Source organism: Rhinoraja longicauda, chromosome 9 (genome assembly GCF_053455715.1).
Source record: "Rhinoraja longicauda isolate Sanriku21f chromosome 9, sRhiLon1.1, whole genome shotgun sequence".
NCBI classification, from domain to species: Eukaryota; Metazoa; Chordata; class Chondrichthyes; order Rajiformes; family Arhynchobatidae; genus Rhinoraja; species Rhinoraja longicauda.
The window spans coordinates 65,550,956-65,572,333 of NC_135961.1; the positions used below are offsets into that span (position 1 = coordinate 65,550,956).

At 43.1% G+C, this 21,378-nt stretch overlaps 1 protein-coding gene across 2 annotated transcripts in view; it reads right to left on the minus strand.

Annotated features, from left to right (window-relative positions):
* The window catches only part of tasp1 (taspase, threonine aspartase, 1), an 84,290-nt gene that overhangs the window by 28,362 nt on the left and 34,550 nt on the right, over nucleotides 1-21,378 (minus strand). For both annotated transcript variants that reach the window (XM_078405650.1, XM_078405652.1), the window contains 3 exons: nucleotides 16,882-17,001; nucleotides 12,003-12,081; nucleotides 4,017-4,127 (listed from right to left, as the gene is read on the minus strand). In XM_078405650.1, coding sequence (XP_078261776.1) covers nucleotides 4,017-4,127; nucleotides 12,003-12,081; nucleotides 16,882-17,001 — 310 coding nt within the window. The remainder of the gene's footprint in view (nucleotides 1-4,016; nucleotides 4,128-12,002; nucleotides 12,082-16,881; nucleotides 17,002-21,378) is intronic.

A 21,378-nucleotide genomic window follows, 5' to 3' on the forward strand; every position in this document is an offset into this window, starting at 1 on the left:
CCAGCTGCCCCACAAATTTATGCATCTGCAAGGGATATCTCTAAACACAGCCTTATATTTATTCTTCAGTGCTGAACTGTAACACACCTTTAAGGATACCATGCACAATTTAACCAATTATCAGCCAGACATGACATTTAAATACACGACTAAATTACTATTAATTTAGTACAAATGTAATCTTTACTCTTACCCAATAAAGGTATGTTGAACTGGACTGGCAGTTCAATGCTCTGTACCGCCAGTACACTGCATGATTTTATTAACGATATGCAAATTTACCAAATTATCTACCATACAATGTTTTCCTTTCAAGGAATCCTTTGAAGTGAGATTGTTTTTTAAAAAAAGGAATCAAAATTTGCCCAACAAAGCTGCCTTTCAAACTTGAATGTAATGGCCCAGTTTCAAAACAAAACAGGTGCAACTATTTCCAATGCATCGTGTCCCACTGGTACCACAGCTGAATTAGTGATTAATTTTCTAGGCAGCAATAAAATAAAAGCAAGTGGTGTGAATAAGTGGCATGTTTTGACAAGGATCAATGTCCTTCCTGAGCAGAGATGGTAAGTAAGCTTAGCTGTCAGAAGCAATTAAAATAAATCAGTACTTTCCAACACCATATCATTTAGCATACAAAAGGACACAGAGTGCTGGAGTAACTCAGCTGGTCAGGCAGCATTTCCAGTGAACATGGATAGGTGACGCTTCTCATGGGGGGCCTTTATTATCCTGACTAGAGGCATGGAAGATTGGGAAGGGGATGGATTGGAATATTTTCTTCCTGTGGGAGGGTTATCTAAGACAAAAGGGCAGAGATAAGACACAAAATGCTGGAGTAACTCAGCGGGACCAGCAGCATCTCTGGAGAGAAGGAATAGGTGATGTTTCGGGTCGAGACCATTCTTCAGACTAGAGTCAGTGGGAAGGGAAACGAGAGGTATAGACGGTGATGTAGAGATATAGAACAAATGAATTAAAGATATGCAAAAAAGTAACGATAATAAAGGATGATACCTTGTTAGCTGTTTGCTAGGTGAGAACGAGAAGCTGGTGCGACTTGGAATGGGGTAGGGATGGAGAGAGAGAGGGAACGCGGGGGCTACTTGAAGTTAGATAAATCAATATTCATACCACTGGGGTACAAAAGGGCAAAAGGTTTGAGATAAGTAGGGGGTTCAGAGAGGATTTGAATGGGATTTTACTTTGCGTAGTGCGTGTTTGGAATTTGGAATGCACTGTCTGGGGAGGTGGTGGAGGCAAGTACTCTAATGTGGGTTAGTGGGATCATTGTGGATGGGTACAATAGTCAGTGTGATGTGGGGGGATCGTTTCTTCAATCCCTTCAATGCTTTATGTACTGAAGTGTGATAACCTCAAGTGACCTTGAGAGGCCTGGATATCTTCCCATTGCTAACCTAAAAGTCGTCTTCAGGTGACATTAACTGTAAAAATGCAGACACTTCCAATGCACAATGATGCCAGGTTGTAGGTTTAGGTTTATTATTGTCATGTGTACTGTAGTAGAGTAAAACATCTTGATTTGCATGCTATCCAATCAGATCAGATAATACTATACACAAATAAAATCAAGTCAAACTCAAGTACAATAGGTAGAGCAAAGGGGAAGATACAGAGTTCAGAATATAGTTCTCAGCATTGTGGAGCACAAGTCCCTTGGACAAAGTCCAATGTCCACAATGAGGTAGAGGTGAATCGGACAGCACCCTAGTTATGGAAGGAACATTGAGAAGCCTGATAACAGAGAGGAAGAAGCTGTTCTTGAGTCTGGTGGTGCCTTTATTAAACTATCTTTATTTATAAATTATATTGCATTGTAATTAGAAATGATGTAATTATGAATACATATTATGTATACCTTTATTATACCACCATTACACGTTCAAGCTGGCAAAATACCTCAAGGAACCATACTAATTTGATGCCAGTCATATTTGACGAGAAGCTGGGATAAAGATGAGGGTTTTAAGGAGTAGGAAGGAACCGCAGATGCTGGTTTACACCAAAGATAGACACAAAATGCTAGCGGAACTCAGCGGGACAGGCAGCATCTCTGGAGAGAACGAATGGGTGACCCTTCTTCAGACTAAAACTATCTAGGGTTTTAAGGAGCATCTAAAAGGTGGAGGTAGAGACACAAAAGTTTAAGGAGGTAATTCGGGGAAATTGAGGCACAGCAGTTAAATCTGAGGATTGTCAAGAGGCCAGAACTGGAGGAACACAGAGGATCTAAGGGCTGAAGATAACAGGACAGCAAGGAATTTAAAAGAAAGATGAGGCTTTGAATTGAGCAACTTTAACTGGGATCCAGTGTAGGCAAGCATATAGAGGAGAACTGTCGTTGTTGAACATTGGGACACAGGCAGCAGACCATGTTTACATGGAGTGGAATGAAACGTTAAATCTGGAAAATGCTGGAGACACAGCACTTCTGCAAAAGAGGTATAGAGTTAATAACTCAACATAGATTAATGATCTGTTTTTCTCCCTTTGCACAGATGTTGCATGATCTGCAGAGTATCTCCAGCATGTTCTGCTTTTACTTTAGATTGCCAGAATCTTCAGGTTTTTTTTTTTTTGCTTTTTAATTAAATAGCATGGCGGCAAAGATTGAGTTGAAAGAGCTTAAAGGCACCAATGACGGCTCTCGGAGTAGGTGAGCTGAGGCAGGCAGAGTTGTGAATAGTTACAAATCCTCTTCCACTCCCCTTTCCGTGCTATCAAATGGTTTCCTTAAGACATCAAGGATCTGCAAGAATTTATTTCAACATCAAGAACCGGGAGGGTGGGGGGGGAACACAGGTTTTAGGTGAGAGGGGAAAGATGTGATAGGAACCTGAGGGGCAACATTTTCACATGGATGGTGGTGGGTGCATGGAACGAGCTGCCAGGGAGGTGGGTCCTATCAAAGTTTTCCTCTCACCTTAAATCAACGAATGTCCTTTGGTTCTTGGTTCCCTTACTCTGGGTAAAAGACTCTGTGCATCTAACCCTCATCCTACTGCACGCCAATAAATAAAGTCCAATCTTGCCTCGTCTCTCCCCACAGCCTAGGCCCTCAAGTCATGGTAACATCTTCATTAAAGAAAAGAATGCCAACATCCTCGTTCGTGCCTCACTGTAATTGTGACTGAAGCCATACTTACAGATATCTTCAGCTTCATGTTTCTAAAGCATGTCTCGTGTTAAATTTTACTGGAAATGGTAGTTCAATCAACCATCTATTTTAATTTGACCATCACAGTTCTCCAAACTCAATTGCTCCAAATTATGAACCCATCCTCACTTCTTCAAAGTAGGCAGGAGGTGCAGCTCCACCCGCTGAGTTACTCCAGTACGCTGTATCCTTGTTCCTTCAATCTCATTCAGTCCTTGTTTATAAAAAGTTCATAAGTTGTAAGGGATATCGCCACCTTACAAAAATATCCATGGACTTAGCGTCCAGTCTTCTGCGGCAATGAATTCCACAGATTCGCCACCAAGAAATTCCTCCTCAAAAAGTCAAATACTTTGGTGATAAAAGGAGAAAATAGAAAACTATGCTTGAGCAGGTATGAAGATTAAAAGAGACCTCACGCTGCCTCGGCAAGGCCAGCAGCATAATCAAGGACGAGTCGCATCCTGGCCACTCCCTCTTCTCCCCTCTCCCATCTGGCAAAAGGCATAGAAGTGTGAAAACGCACACCTCCAGATTCAGGGACAGTTTCTTCCCAGCTGTTATCAGGCAACTGAACCATCTTACCACAACCAGAGAGCAGTGCTGAACTCCTATGTACCTCATTGGTGACCCTCGGATTATCTTTGATCGGACCTTACCTTGCACTAAACGTTATTCCCTTATCATGTATCTATACACTGTAAATGGCTCGATTGTAATCATGTATTGTCTTTCTGCCGACTTTCCACACGCAACAAAAGCTTTTCACTATACTTCGGTACACGTGACAATACTCTAAACTCCATTGCATTAGAAGGAACAAGTGAATGGAGCTTACGAACAAATTTCTTTTGCATAGTCTCCAACAGGGCTTGGTGGGCATCTTCGGACTGAAGGGCCACTGAACATTCCCTGGCCAACATGGTCCGCACTAGATGTTCACCACAACCTAAATTGGGAAACATTTTAAGAAATAGCAGATTAAGAAATCAGATTTGGAAAGGTGGTCACTTAAATATAAACAGATTAAAACAGATGAAAAATGATAACAACCTCCTTAGGGCGGCACGGTGGCGCAGCGGTAGAGTTGCTGCCTTACGGCGCCAGTTCGTTCCTGACTACGGGTGGTGTCTGTGCGGAGTTTGTACGTTCCCCCCGTGTGTTTTCTTCGGGATCTACAGTTTCTCCCCACACACCAAAGACGTACAGGCTTGTAGGTTAATTAGCTTGGTATAGACAATAGGTGCAGGAGTAGGGCATTCGGCCCTTCGAGCCAGCACCGCCATTCAATGTGATCATGGCTGATCATCCACAATCAATACCCCGTTCCTGCCCTCTCCCCATACCCCCTGACTCTGCTATCATTAAGAGCTCTATCTAACTCTCTCTTGAAAGCATAATTAAATATAATTGTACAATTGTCCCTAGTGTGTGTAGGATAGTGTTCATGTGCGGGGATCGCTGGTCGGTGCGGACCCGGTGGGCTGAAGGGCCTGTTTCCGCGCTGTATCTCTAAACTAAACTAATCTAAACCTTTCTATGTTACTTAACATTAGCCAGCATGCTGTGTTTGAAACGATGTTTATTTGAAGCAAAATCAACGTTAAAGCGTCACTGTGTTTACCCTCTCTCAGTTCTGTCAGAACTCTATTCAAACCACAATGGGATTATTCTTCAAAGGAAAATCAATCTGAGTAACGATTATTGGATGGGAATCTCAACCAAAGGCTAATAAGATGCCGAGGAGTCACACACACACACACAAATTTATTTGTTGAAATTAACAATAAGAGTTTGGAAACCATAACTTAAACAATCACCACCACTTGTGTGCTTCATGTTCATTGGGCATCATGGAAGAATTGGGATTTTTTTGAAGGTCTTTTGATGCAGACATCTTTCATGTTTGCAAATTAGAAACAGGTGCATGTGAAAGAACACACATACATTTACTGCATTAAGATACACACGTTTTCAATTTCCAAACTTGAAAGAACCTCCCGTTAAGAGACAAAAAAAAAAGTTTGTTTCTGTTCTGTCCACCATATGATAAAGACTTTGCAGCCCGTGACATTTTAGTTTGGTTTAGTTTAGAGATCCAGCGTGGAAACAAACCCTTCGGCCCACCGAGTCCGCAACAACCAGCGATCCCCACACATTAACACTATCCTACACACACTGGGGACAATTTACATTTATACCAAGTCATTTAACCTACAGACCTTGGCATGTGGGAGGAAACCAAAGATCTCGGAGAAAACCCACGCGGTCACAGGGAGAACGTACAAACTCCATACAGACAGCACCCCTAGTCGTGATCGAACCCGGGTCTCCGGTGCAGTAAGGCAGCAGCCTTGGTGACAATAGGTGCTGGAGTAGGCCATTCGGCCCTTCGAGCCAGCACCACCAATCAATGTGATCATGGCTGATCATTCTCAATCAGTACCCCGTTCCTGCCTTCTCCCCATAGCCCCTGACTCCGCTATCCTTAAGAGCTCTATCTAGCTTTCTCTTGAATGCACTCAGAGAATTGGCCTCAACTGCCTTCCGAGGCAGAGACTTCCACAGATTCACAACTCTCTGACTGAAAAAGTTTTTCCTCATCTCCGTTCTAAATGGCCTACCCTTTATTCTTAAACTGTGGCCCCTGGTTCTGGACTCCCCAACATTGTTTCCTGCCTCTAACGTGTCCAACCCCTTAATAATCATACATGTTTCGATAAGATCCCCTCTCATCCTTCTAAATTCCAGTGTATACAAGCCTAGTCGCTCCAGTCTTTCAACATATGACAGTCCCGCCATTCCGGGAATTAACTTAGTAAAGCTACGCTGCATGCCCTCAATAGCAAGAGTATCCTTCCTCAAATTTGGAGACCAAAACTGCACACAGTACTCCAGGTGCGGTCTCACTAGGGCCCTGTACAACTGCAGAAGGACCTCTTTGCTCCTATACTCAACTCCTGTTATGAAGGCCAACATTCCATTGGCTTTCTTCACTGCCTGCTGTACCTGCATGCTTCCTTTCAGTGACTGGTGCACTAGGACACCCAGATCTCGTTGTACATCCCCTTTTCCTAACTTGACAATATTCAGAAAATAATCTGCCTTCCTATTCTTACCACCAAAGTGGATAACCTCACACTTATCCACATTAAACGGCATCTGCCATGCATCCGCCCACTCACACAACCTGTCCAAGTCACCCTGCAACCTCATAGCATCTTCCTCACAATTCACACTACCACCCAGCTTTGTATCATCTGCAAATTTGCTAATGGTACTTTTAATCCCTTCATCCAAGTCATTAATGTATATTGTAAATAGCTGCGGTCCCAGAACCGAACATTGCGGTACCCCACTAGTCACAGCCTGACATTCTGAAAGGGACCCATTTATCCCCATTCTTTGCTTTCTGTCTGTCAACCAATTTTCTATCCATGTCAGTACCCTACCCCCAATAACATGTGCTCTAATTTTGCCCACTAATCTCCTGTGTGGGACCTTGTCGAAGGCTTTCTGAAAGTCGAGGTACACCACATCCACCGGCTCTTCCCTGTCAATTTTCCTAGTCACATCCTCAAAAAATTCCAGAAGATTAGTCAAGCATGATTTCCCCTTCGTAAATCCATGCTGACTCGGAATGATCCTGTTACTGCTATCCAAATGCTCCGCAATTTTATAATTGACTCCAGCATCTTCCCCACCACTGATGTCAGACTAACTGGTCTATAATTTCCCGTTTTCTCTCTCTCTCTCCTTTCTTAAAAAGTGGGATAACATTAGCTACCCTCCAATCCACAGGAACTGATCCTGAATCTATAGAACATTGGAAAATGATCACCAATGCGTCCACAATTTCTAGAGCCACCTCCTTAAGTACCCTGGGATGCAGACCATCAGGCCCTGGGGATTTATCAGCCTTCAGTCCCATGAGTCTACCCAACACCATTTCCTGCCTAATGTGGATTTCCTTCAGTTCCTCCGTCACCCTATGATCTCTGGCCACGAGAACATCTGGGAGATTGTTTGGATCTTCCTTAGTGAAGACAGATCTAAAGTACCGGTTCAACTCATCTGCCATTTCCTTGTTCCCCATAATAAATTCCCCTGCTTCTGTCTTCAAGGGACCCACATTTGCCTTGACTATTTTTTTCCTCTTCACATACCTAAAAAAGCTTTTACTATCCTCCTTTATATTATAGGTTAGCTTACCCTCGTACCTCATCTTTTCTCCCCGTTACCTTTCAGAGCTTTTTGATACAAAATACTTTTAATGGGAACCACACTACTAAACACAGCATGGTAGAGGTTAGGTGCGCTAAATGTCGACAGAAAGATTTGTTAGGGGTGGCACAGTGATATAGTTGGTAGAGCTGCTGTCTCAGTGTCAGAGGCGCAGGTTCGATCCTGATCCCGGGTCCTGTCTGTGTGGAGATTGCACATCCCCCCTGTGACTCCATGGGTTTCCTCTGGGCGTTCTGGTTTCCTCCCACATCCCAAAGACATGTGGAGAGAGTGGATGCGAAAGTGGGATAACCTAGACCGAGTGTAAATGGGTGATTGATGGTCGGCGTGGACTGGTGAACTTGTCTACTTAGCCCACTGAGTGTCATAAAGTCACACAGGATGTAAACGGGCTTTTCGGCCCAACTCGTCTATGCTAACCAACCATGATGTCCATCTACGCTACTCAGATTGATTACAGTTGTCCATATTTGGCCCCTATCCCTCTAAACCATGCCTGCCCACGTGACTTTTAAATGCTGCTGTAATACCTGCCTCAACTACCTCCCCTGACAGCTTGATCCAGAGACCTTGCCCTTACGAGTGAAAAAGTTGCCACAGGTTAAACCTTTCCTCTCTCACTTTAAATCTATGTCCTCTGGGTCTTGATTTTGTTATAGACAATAGATAATAGACAATAGGAGCAGGAGGAGGCCATTCGGCCCTTCGAGCCAGCACCGCCATTCAATGTGATCATGGCTGATCATTCTCAATCAGTACCCCGTTCCTGCCTTCTCCCCATACCCCCTGACTCCGCTATCCTTAAGAGCTCTATCTAGCTCTCTCTTGAATGCATTCAGAGAATTGGCCTCCACTGCCTTCTGAGGCAGAGAATTCCACAGATACTCGTTAGTACGGGTGTCAGGGGTTATGGGGAGAAGGCTGGAGAATAAGGTTAGGAGGGAGAGATAGATCAGCCATGATTGACTAGCGGAGTAGACGTGATGGGCCGAATGGCCTAATTCTGCTACTATCACTTGTGAACTTATTCCCCCTACCTTGGGTAAAAAGCTCTTTGCATTCACCCTATCTATTCCCCTCATGATTTTATGCAACTTTATAAAATCACCCGTCAGCCTCCGGCGCTCTTAGGAATAATCTCCTTGCCTGCCCAACCTCTCACTAAAGCTCAGGCTTCGAGTCCCAGCAAAACCCTCGTAAATCTTATCTGCATTCTTTCCAGCTTGTATTCGTTTGCAAGCTAATTATACTAACTTCCTCCTTAACTTCGCGCTGTTACTGTATTACCTATGAACGTGTGTGCCATGCACTCAGTCCCTTTTTCCCAGTTAATAATAGTTTCTAAATAAGTTTATGAACAGCTTAAAGATCAAGGCGTGGTCTTTGTGGCGCCCAATGTCACCTGTCAATCTGAAAATAACTTAAATATTCGTATTCCCTTCTCTGTTCTTTAACTCATCCTCGAACAATGCCCATATGTGATCTCCAAACCCATGAGCCCTTACTCAATTTTACAATCAGTTGTCTGGTACTTTAAGTAAAATGACAAAAAATGCACTAAACGAGGTACAATGAAAAGCTTTGCTTTGCATGCTCTCCAAACAGATCAGATCATACTGTACATAAATACAATCGAGTCAAACTCACGTACAATTGATAAAGCAAAGGGGAAGATATGACACATGATCAAACAATGCACATGAAGGAACTGTGGGTGCTGGTTTAAACCGAATATAGACACAAAAAGCTGGAGTAACTCAGCGAGTCAGACAGCATCGCTGGTCTCGACCTGAAACGTCACCTATTCCTTTTCTCCAGAGATGCTGTCTGACCCGCTGAGTTCTCCAGATTTTTGTGTCTGTCTACTCCAGGTTTTTGTGTCTATCTTTGGTCAAACAGTGCCTTCTGCTATTCTGCAGCCTAGTAACTAAGGAAAGAACTTGGAGAGCTCAGATTCATACAGCATGGAAACAGGGCCGTTGGCCCAACTTGCCCACACCAATCAACATGCCCCATCTACATTAATCCCACCTGCCTGCGTTTGGCCCAAATCCTTCTAAACCTATCCTATCCATGTGCCTGTTCAAATGTTTTTCTAACGTTGCGATAGTACCTGCTTCAACTGGCAGCTCGTTCTGTACACTACCACTCTTTGTGTGAAAAGGTTACCCCTCAGGTTCCTATTAAATATTTACCTCCTCACCTTAAACCTGTATCTGGTTCTTGATTCCCCTAAATTAGCAAGATTGGGAAGCTAAATTGGCAAGTTGGGGAAATGTTCTTTTTTTCCCTACCAGTACTGTTATGATCAAAGGGTGGTGGAAGCAGATTCATTGGTACTTAAAAAATTTTTTTTTGGCTATTTACTTAATGTAGTGCATTGTAGAACCTTGGATAAAGGACAGGAGAGTTGGATTCATTGAATTGGTTGGAGAGCAAATGTGGGCAACAGGATCAAGACCCTCCTCATAGTGAAAGGCCTGGATAGAGTGGAGAGGATGTTTCCACTAGTGGGAGAGTTTAGGACCAGAGGTCATAGCCTCAGACTAAAAAGACATTCCTTTAAGAAGGAGATGAGGAGGAATTTCTTTAGTCAGTGGGTGGTGAATCTGTGGAATTCATTGCCATAGAAGGCTGTGGAGGCTGTCAATGGATATTTTTAAGGCCGAGATTGAGAGATTCTTGATTAGTACGGTTGTCAGGGGTTATGGGGAGAAGGCAGGAGAATGGGGTTAGGAGGGAGAGATGATTGAATGGCGGAGTACACAGAGTCATAGTCTTAGACAACAGACAATAGGTGCAGGAGGAGCCCAGTCGGCCCTTCGAGCCAGCACTCCCATTCAATGTGATCATGGCTGATCATTCTCAATCAGTACCCAGTTCCTGCCTTCTCCCCATACCCCCTGACTCCGCTATCCTTAAGAGCTCTATCTAGCTCTCTCTTGAATGCATTCAGAGAATTGGCCTCCACTGCCTTCTGAGGCAGAGAATTCCACAGATTCACAACTCTCTGACTGAAAAAGTTTTTCCAGTCAATTAGGCCATTTGATGGGCCAAATGGCCTAATTCTGCTCCTATCACTTGTGAACTTATATACTGTACCATTCTTGATATGGCATGGCCTATTTATGGTCTTAAAACTGACAATGTTTGATTTTATTTTGTTTCATGCATGTTAATGCACTATCTGCTGTTGTCAGAGCTAAACTGTAGAAATCACGAGCCATGGTGAATACATTATGCAGGCAGCAAGATGCATGTGGTCTGAGCCACAATGCTACGTATTAACCAGCCTGCGTCTACAGTTCCTTCTTACACGCGGATAACACTAAAGGATCTCTTCAAAGCCATGGACTGCTTCTCAACACGTCCAAATCTGATTGTAATCATTATTATTCTCATGCAAGGGCTTGGCACCTCCACAAATATTTGCATCAACCAAGACCATGCACTGTATATTTACAAAGATAAAGATCAACACAGTCCCATCAATGATGTCTATGCAATTCAACTTAAACCGACTAGTGTAGCTGGGATAGACAGAAAAAGCTGGAATAACTCAGGGGGGATGAGGCAGCATCTCTGTAGAGAAGGAATGGGTGATGTTTCGAGTCAAGACCCTTCTTCAGACTCTTCAGTAGCTGGGACATGTTGGCCGGTGTGGGCATGTTGGGCCGAAGTGCCTGTTTCCACACTGTATCACTCTGTGACTGCAATGCAGAACCTTCTGCCTTTGAAAAAGCAACAAACTCGATCCAAAATCCATTTGCAAGTGACACAGGACTGGGTTTTCACCAGGATGTTAAGGCGGCACACTTTTGCCAGCTTATCACGGAATTTGTTTTGAGCAACTTCTTTTTCCAATAGTCAAGTCAATATCCTTCCAGTCAATTAAAATGGTACTCTCTACTCTTAGGATGGGGAAATGTTTGCTCTGGTTCCTCACAATACGTCAAATAAAGGAGGAGTCAAACGCCCACACTTTTACCTCCTGTGAATTCTCAAAGAAAGAAATAAGAGTCCATTCGTGAAGCCAAATGCAAATTGGAGGAACAGCACCTCATGTTTCACTTGGGCAGCTTACAACCCAGCAGTATCACTGTTGATTTCTCTAGCTTCAAGTAACCCTTGCATCCTATCTCTCTCCATCCCTCCCCCACCCTAGACATCGTACCAGTTTCGCTGTCGTCCTGATGAGTTTCACTGTCTGTATAATTCGTTAACAATTAGCCCACAGCCAACAATGGCCCATTGTGGTCTCCAACTTTCTTTGATCATCGTTACTTTTTGCATTTCTTTCACTCATTCGTTCTATATCTCTCTATATCACCGGTTATATTTTTTGTTTCCGTTTCCCTTTCCCCCTGACTCTCAGTCTGAAGAAGGGTCTCGACCAGAAAAGTCACCTATTCCTTTTCTCCAGAGATGCCACCTGAACCGCTGAGTTACTCTAGTTTTTTGTGTGTATCTTAGGTAAAATCAGTCATAAAGTATTCATGAAGATAGGCTTGGAGGTGACGGTAAATAATGCAGGTGAAGATGGACAGCAGTGAAAAATATTTGCATTTATAGTTAATACCTGATGTACTCACAGCTGTAGAATACACATTATGGCCACCTGTGTTTTCTGCCCAGCAACCGCATCCATATACAGCTGCCTAAAAACAAAATTCAGGAAAATTGTCTTTTTAAACTCCAAGAGATAGGGAAATGCACCAAATATGTTCCATTTTTTCCCTATGAATATATTAATTATTATTATTATTATTATTATCATCATCATCATCAGGTGTCAGAGGTTATGGGGAGAAGGCAGGAGAATGGGGTTAGGAGGGAAAGATAGATCAGCCATGATTGAATGGCGGAGTAGACTTGATGGGCCGAATGGCCTAATTCTACTCCCATCACCTCTGACCTGATTATCACCTTTGCAGTGAGATTCACAATTTGTTCTACTGTAGTGATCTCACTGTATTTCACAGTTTGAGTTTAGTTTATTGTCATGTGTGTCGAGGTACAGTGAAAAGCTTTTGTTGCACCAAACAGAGGCCGCCATTATTGGCAAAATAAACACCCAATCTAAGCACCACATCAAGCACTACATTTCTGCACTTTATGCCACATGCATGTTTACATCTGTACTTTTTTTTTCTTACACACGCACACACACACACACACATCACTCTGAAGGGTCCCGACCCGAAACGTCATCTATCTGTGTCCCGCAGACATACAGCCTGACCCGCTGAGTTACTCCAGCACTTTTTTTTTTTTTTTTTGTAGACTAGCATCTAGCATCTGCAGTTCCTTATTTCCTTATATATAACATGTACTGCCTCCTTCCTTACTTACCACCCTTCTTTTTCGATGCTTCACATCTCCCTTCCTGGCACAGTGGAGCTGCAGATAGTACAGCTGCCTTACATCTGCAGCAACTTCAGTTCGATTCTGACTCTGATGCTGTCTGTGTGGAGTTTGCATGATCTCCCTGTGACTGTGTAGCCACCCCAGGTTCTCCAGTTTCCTCAACATCTCTAAGAAGAGCTGGTTGGAACATGGCCATTAAAATGGCCACTGTAAATGACCCCTGGTGTAAGTGGTTGATGGCGTAATAAGGTCTTAAGATATGGGAGTAAAATTAGACCATTCGGCCCATCATGTCTACTCTGCCATTCAATCATGGCTGATCTATCTCTCCCTCCTAACACCATTCTCCTGCCTTCTCCCCATAACCTCTAACAACTGTACTAATCAAGAATCTATCTATGCCTTAAAATTATTCACTGACTTTACCTCCACAGCCTTCTGTGGCAAATAATTCCACATATTCACCATGTCAGGCTAGTGTTAAGGGATATGAACAAGGGAATAGATTAATTAGATTGTATAGGGAACTAAATTGAGGAATGGGATTCCTTTTAAATTTAGCACACTCATCGGGTGGAATAGGTCCTCAGGAAATATAAAATCTCTTCATTTACAAGGTTCTTTGTCCAACACTACCCGGCCCACCATCCCCATTCCTCCATCCCAGGTTCTCTGACTTTATTTCTTCATCATCTCTCTCTTCTCTGGCACAACTGTTCATTTTCCCTACTATGTATAAAAACTTATAGAAACATAAAATATATAACATTCTTAAAGGATTGGACAGGCTAGATGCAGGAAAAATGTTCCTGATGTTGGGGGGAGTCCAGAACCAGTGGTCACAGTTTAAGAATAAGGGGTAGGCCTTTAGGACTGAGATGAGTAAAAACTTCTTCACCCAGAGAGTTGTGAATCTGTGGAATTCTCTGCCACAGAAGGCAGTGGAGGCCAATTCACTGGATGTTTTCAAGAGAGAGTTGGATTTAGCTCTTAGGGCTAAAGGAATCAAGGGATATGGGAAAAAAGCAGGAAGCGGGGAACTGATTGTGGATGATCAGCCATGATCATATTGAATGGCGGTGCTGGCTTGAAGGGCCGAATGCCCTACTCCTGCACCTATTTTTCTACGTTTTTATGTTTCTATTCAAGTATAACAATGTCATTTTGTATTTTGTTAATACAAGCACAATGAAATTTTGATTTTCTCTCAAGGCAACTTCTATAAAGCAGCTCAAATCTCTCTCCAAACCGTATCTGTACACCTTTTTGGCCACGCCTGATACGGCAAGTCACGGGGACAAAAAAGTTAACAATGACCTCGCGGGCGGCAATCCCACCACTTTACAGATCAGCCGTGATTGAATGGCGGAGTAGACTTGATGGCCGAATGGCCTAATTCTGTTCCTATCACTTATGAGTTTATATATTCCCAAATACAATAACGCAAATAGTAAATACTTATAGGGCCAGACAAATATATATATATATTTTTAAATCATCTACAAACCAGACAGATAGTGAAAGGCCTGGATAGAGTGAATGTGGAGAGGATGTTTCCTCTAGTGGGAAGTCTAGGACCAGAGGCCACTTTTTTTACACATGTAAGAGGTTAACTGTAGTTCTCTGTCATCTGTACGCCTGTGGTCTTCATTTACCTGGCAACAACTGAAGTCATGACTTTGAATTGTGCTAGCAGCTGAAGTCAATTAAAGCAAAAACATTTACACAATGATATAAAAAATGTCAAATCAGACAAAATGCTTTTTTTCCCCCCACATTCAAAACAAACCGCCTCAAGGGAAAATAAAAAAAACAGGGCTAAGAAGCACCCAGCAAGGATCAATTCATATCATTAAAATATTTATTCTAAAACCAAACCATCAACAAGTCGAAGTGGTACATGGAAAGGAAAGGTTAGGAGGGATATGGGCCAAATGCAAGCAGGTGGGACTATTGTAGATGGGGCGTTTAGGTCGGCATGGGTAAGTTGGGCAAGTTGACAATCAGGTTAGGCAGTCAACACTTTGCTCGTCAGCACTACCTACATCACATAGAGAATAACTAAACATTTGCCCAAAGTACAATATTTATTTCACATTGCTCTCAATGCATTTGTTCATACTAAAAATGAACATGCTCCAATTTTATTGGGGAAAAAGGCAGCCAGCATCATCACAGATCCACAACCCCCTGGCCATGCTCTCATTTTACTCCTTTCATCGGGAACAAAATACAGGAGTCTGAAAACCGTGACCATCAGGTTCACGAATAGAATCTACTGTATCCGGTGTTCCAGGTGCCAACCTCTCTATATCAGCGAGACCAAGCGCAGGCTCGGCGATCGTTTCGCTGAACACCTCCGCTCAGTCCGTCTTAACCTACCTGATCTCCCGTTGGCTCAGCACTTCAATTCCCCCTCCCATTCCCAATCTGACCTCTCTGTCCTGGGCCTCCTCCATTGCCAGAGTGAGGCCCAGTGCAAATTATAGGAACAGCACCTCATATTTCGCTTGGGTAGTTTACAGCCCAGCGGTATGAACATTGACTTCTCTAACTTCAGATAGCCCCTGCTCTCCCTCTCTATCCCCTCCCCCTTCCCAGTTCTCCCACTAGTCTTCCTGTCTCCGACTACATTCTATCTTTGTCCCACTCCCTCCCCTGACATCAGTCTGAAGAAGGGTCTCGACCTGGTACACTGGTATTGGTGCACTGGTATTGGAGTTATTAAATTATTGAGTTTTTGTTAGTCAGTTTATAATTATTGTCACGTGTACTAAAGTACAGTGAAAAGCTTTTTTTGTTGCGTGCTATCCAGTCAGCGAAAAGACTACACATGATTACAATCAAGTTGTCCATAGTGTACACATACAGGATAAAGGGTGTAGGAAAAAAACTGCAGCCGCTGGTTTAAATCAAAGGTCGACACAAAATGCTGGAGTAACTCAGCGGGTAGGTAGCATCTCGGGAGAGAAGGAATGGGTGACAGAAGGGTCTCGACCCGAAACGTCACCGATTCCTTCTCTCCCGAGATGCTGCCTGACCCGCTGAGTTACTCCAGCATTGTGTGTCATCAGGTTAAAGGGTATGTTTAGTGCAGGATAAATTCCAGTAAAGTCCGATTAAAAATAGTTCGAAAGTCACCAATGGGGTAGATGGGAGGTCAAGACTGCTCTCTAGTTGATGAGTGGCGGGTTCAGTTTGTAGAGCCAGACAGCCCTCCAGCTCAACCTGACCATGCCGACCAAGATGCCCCATCTGGGAGGCAGAGAGGAAAGCTCTTCAGCGGGTAGTCCATAGAGCTCAGAGGACCATCGGAACACAGCTACCAGCCTTGAAGGGCATCTACAACACACGATGCCTCAGAAAAGCCACCAGCTTCCACAAAGACTCTTCACACCTCTGCAACAGTCTGTTCGAACTCCTTCCATCGGGCAGACGATACAAGGCCTTCTACGCCCGCACCTCCAGTCTCAGGAACAGCTTCACCCCCAGGGCCATAGCTGCTATGAACCGGTCCTGCTGAGCCGGATGGTCACATCGCACAGTAATCTGGCACAGATCTACTTGCACTTTATTCTGTTTTAAAACTGTTACAATTTGTTTCATTGGGTTGTTTAAATTAATACTGACTAGCTAATTAAATTATTGCATCTCATGGGAGGCGCATTCCCAATCTCGTTGTACCCCTCCCTGTACAATGACAATAAAGATATATTATATTGTATTGTAAGTATAAGAAGATAACTGCAGATGCTGGTACAAATCAAAGGTATTTATTCATAAAATGCTGGAGTAACTCAGCAGGTCGGGCAGCATCTCGGGAGAGAAGGAATGGGTGACGTTTCGGGTCGAGACCCTTCTTCAGACTGTATTGTATTGTATTGTATTGTCCCACCTGCCCCTGTTTGGTCCATATATGTATCTATGACTATTTATGTGTACAGGTCTGATATGCTGCTACAGGTAAGAATTTTGTTGTTCCATTGTCACTACCTGACAATTAAATACTCTTGACTTGCATTGAGACCAATGGAAAAAAATACATTTAGCATGTCAATGCAAATATCTTGCAGATGGAACAAGCAAATTACCTGGCCAACTCTCCCGGGATGTTTCATCGCTAAGCCTCCACTTGAAACGGCGGCAGCCACGTTACCCTCATGATCCACCACTACCGCCCCAACAGTATCAAGTGAAGCCGTGACGCTGGTCTAAAAATCAAATAAACACCATCAGATGAAGTACTTAACCGGAAGCTCTTTAAGCCAAAATAACATGTTATTAACCCGCAGGATTTTTAAAAAAAAACAACTAAATTTATAAAATGGTTCTCAAATGTTCCAACGCACTTTCCAGGCAATGAAGTAATTCTGAGCTGTGCCAGTGAATTGAAGCAGGACAAACACACAAAGTAATTTGCACAAACCAGAACCAACAAACAGCACCATGATAAACAATCAAATCATCCAGCTTAGTAGGGTTGAGTGAAACGCAAGAGTAAGGCAAGAGACAAAATTACTTTTGCTTCTTCAAATAGAACTGCAGGACGTTTAAATCCATGAAGGCAGAGGGATTATAATTTATCTTCTGTAAATTGGTGTCAACCATCTACACAACCCCCAATTAATGTATAATTGGTCCATGAAGCCATCTTCTGAAGGCAAGTACAATCATTGAACCAGGTGGCCATAAACATTGCATGGACTCAATTCAAGTATAGATGCTCCTCGATTCACGATACTTCGACTTACGATATTTAGACTTTACGATGGTGCAAAAGCGATACCCATTCAGTAGGAACCGTACTTCCAATTTTGAATTTTGATCTTTTCCCGGGCTGGCAGACCTGTCCGCTGCTCAGACCGGCAGTGCCTTATGCGGTACGATGCTTGCTGGTGGTGCCGGGCAACGGCAGCGAGCCGCAGCTCCCAGTCAGCCACGATTGGGAGCTGCCACGACCATGATGTCGGTATGTTAGGTGGCTATGATGTTGGGTAGGTTAGGTGGCTATGATGTTGGGTGGTTTAGGTGGCTATGATGATGGGTAGGGTAGGTGGCTATGATGTTTGGTAGGTCAGGTGGCTATGATGTTGGGTGGGTTAGGTGGCTATGATGTTGGGTAGGTTAGGGGCTATGATGTTCAGTAGGTTAGGTTGCTATGGTGTTTGGTAGGTTAGGCGTATTAAATGCATTTTCGACTTACGATATTTTCGATTTACGATGGGTTTATCAGAACGTAACCCCATCGTAAGTTGAGGAACACCTGCACAGTAAAGCTACTCTTTTCAAGAATCACAGCCTTTTTGTCATTTGAGTGAAGGCTTTTACTGTAGGGAAATGGATATAAACCTTTGGAATTATGATAAGATTTTAATCTAAATTTCATGAGTATATACTTTAATATCAAGTGCATCATCATACATTAATTTCCAGAAGGCAGGAATATAGTTTAGTTTAGAGATACAGTGCGGAAAAAGGCCCTTCGGCCTACCGAGTCCGCACCGACCCCTGATCCCCATAGACACAAAATGCTGGAGTAACTCAGCGGGACAGGCAGGATCTCTGGAGAGAAGGGATGGATGACGTTTCGGGTCGAGACCCTTCTCAAGACACACCTACACAGCCTGCAATCCCCATATAGTATAACGTTCATTAGTCTTTTCATATCGAAATTAGTTGAATTTATTTTAACACTTTTCTTCAAAAGGGATTCTCTCGTGCCTTTTAATTTCTAATACCAAGATGGTCAATCAGATGACAGCAGAGAAACAAAGACGCTCGTTCAAACCAAGAAGAGTTACGTTCATTGATCCAGCTATCTCTTTGACATGGAGTGTTCCTTTTCTAGAATTATTCAATTCTCGTACACAGCAAAACGCATATTTTAAAGTAATATTTATGAGGATGTAAGTTAGAAATTGGAACAAACACTCAAGGTTCATAAGATCATAAGTGATAGGAGCAGAATTAGGACCCAGTGCTTGAATGGCAAAAGAACCAAACGGACACCTGCAAAACATCTTTATAAATCTGAAGAAGTCTATGTCCCGACCCGAAACATCACCTATTCATGTCCTCCAGAGATGCTGCCTGACCCGCTGAGTTACTCCAGCATTTTGTAACTTTTAAAAAACCCAGCATCTGTAGTCCCTTGTGTCTCCGTTCTTTCCTTTATTTTTATACATAGTGAAGGAGTACTTGGACTGATTGTGGGACAGTTCCGAAGGAGTACCTGTGATCACTTTAGGGCAATATTGAGGTCGTGCCTAGGGCAATGTTGAATGAACTGGCATCTGCAAATTCAGCATGTGCCGGAGAACAGGGTTTTACAGCGGACAAAAAAATTAAATGGAAAGCAAGAAAAATAAAAATTAAGAAAACCTTGCAAACTTTTAACTCAAGAGTTATACCAAGTCCTGGTTACATCCATTTAAAGTACAGGATTCAGTTCTGCACTACAAGCTGTCTGGATATATTCCTCATGGAATGTAGATGAAAGGGGGAAAGTAATTGAGTTGTTTATAACAATTAAAGGAGTTGGGAGGGTTGATAAAGGGAAATGATTTTCTCTTGGGAGTCTAGAACAGAAGGCCATGACCTTAAAATTAGATTTAAGCCATTCAGTCATGACAGCAGGAAACAATTCTAAACACAACGGATAGTGCGGTGAGCCCTCATCTTCCAGAAAAAATAGACACTACTGGTGAGGTCAGATAAAAATGTAGAAGTATTGAAATGTTGTAAAGGCATGAATTTTAGGATTTGGGGAGTCAAAAAGGGGAGATGAAAATACAGATCAATCATGATGTAAATGCAAGGCAGAACTACACACAGGACCGAGGACTCCTGTTACTCCGAGAATAGTAAGGAGTGTCTTTCCTCTTCTAAATCTAGTAGTGCTACTATAATGTTTTTAGAACTTCTTTCAAGGACCTCATGCCCCAGCTAAATTAACAAACAAAAAAACAAACCCATTGACATGTTCACTTTTGAGACTTCTTTTTGCCAAAATTGAATGAATTCTGACATACACAGTAAATGGCAGGGCTCTTGGTAGTGTTGTTGAACAGAGAGATCTTTGAGTTTAGTTTAGCTTATAGTTTAGAGATACAGCGCGGAAACAGGCCCTTCAGCGCACCGGGTCCGCACCGACCAGCGATCCCCGCACGTTAACACCATCGTACACCCACTAGGGACAATTTTTACATTTACCAAGCCGATTAACCTACAACCTGTGCGTCTTTGGAGTGTGGGTGGAATCCGAAGATCTCGGAGAAAACCCACGCAGGTCACGGGGAGAACGAACAAACTCCGTACAGACAGCACCCATAGTCGGGATTGAACTCGGGTCTCCGGCGCTGCATTCGCTGTAAGGCAGCAACTCTACCGCTGCTCCACCGTGACCGCCCAGAGTTCAGATATATAGTTCTCTGAAAATTGAAAAGAAAGGTTGACAGTGTGATGAGGAAGCATATGGCTTGCTGGGCTTCTCTGGCCAGGCCACTAAGTCCAAGAGATGAGATATCATATTGCTGTTGTGAAGAAAAAAACCCTCCTTAGGCTACACACGGTGACGTATGAATTTTTGATCACCACACTACAGGAAAGACATGGTTAAACTAGAGGGGGTGCAGAAAAAAATCACAAGGATGTTGCCTGGATTGGAGGACTTGGGATAGCAGGAGAGATTGGATAGGATAGGTGTGTATGAAGGAACTGCAAATGCTGGTTTAAACCAAAGGGAGACACAAAATGCTGGAGTAACTCAGCAGGACAGGCAGCATCTCTGGAGAGAAGGAATGGGTGGCGTTTCAATAGACAATAGGTGCAGGAGTAGGCCATTCGGCCCTTCGAGCCAGCACCGCCATTCAATGTGATCATGGCTGATCATTCTCAATCAGTACCCCGTTGCTGCTTTCTCCCCATACCCCCTGACTCCGCTATCCTTAAGAGCTCTATCTAGCTCTCTCTTGAATGTATTCAGAGAATTGGCCTCCACTGCCCTCTGAGGCAGATAATTCCACAGATTCACAACTCTCTGACTGAAAAAGTTTTTCCTCATCTCTGTTCTAAATGGCCTACCCCTTATTCTTAAACTGTGGCTCCTGGTTCTGGACTCCCCCAACATTGGGAACATGTTTCTTGCCTCTAATGTGTCCAACCCCTTAATAATCTTATACGTTTCGATAAGATCCCCTCTCATCCTTCTAAATTCCAGTGTATACAAGAAATGCCACCCATTCCTTCTCTCCAGTGATGCTGCCTGACCCGTTGAGTTACTCCAGTATTTTGTGTCTATCTTTGGATAGGCTAGGTCTGTTTTCTCTGGAGTAAATGAGGTTGCAAGGTGATGTGATAGAGCTTTGTAAAATTATGTGAAGAAGGAAGTTTGAATAGCATTGCCAAAAGTGCAGCAAGCAAAATATTTTCAGTATAAAACGCAGCTAACCAATAGATATTTCTAAAGTATACTAAAAGTTGTAAATGTTATCATCCTGCAGATTAATACGGAAAGAATACAAGAATACCTGATAAATTTGAGGTAAAAAATCAATGAACAAAAACAGAAAGGGAAGTCTTTCTCAGCT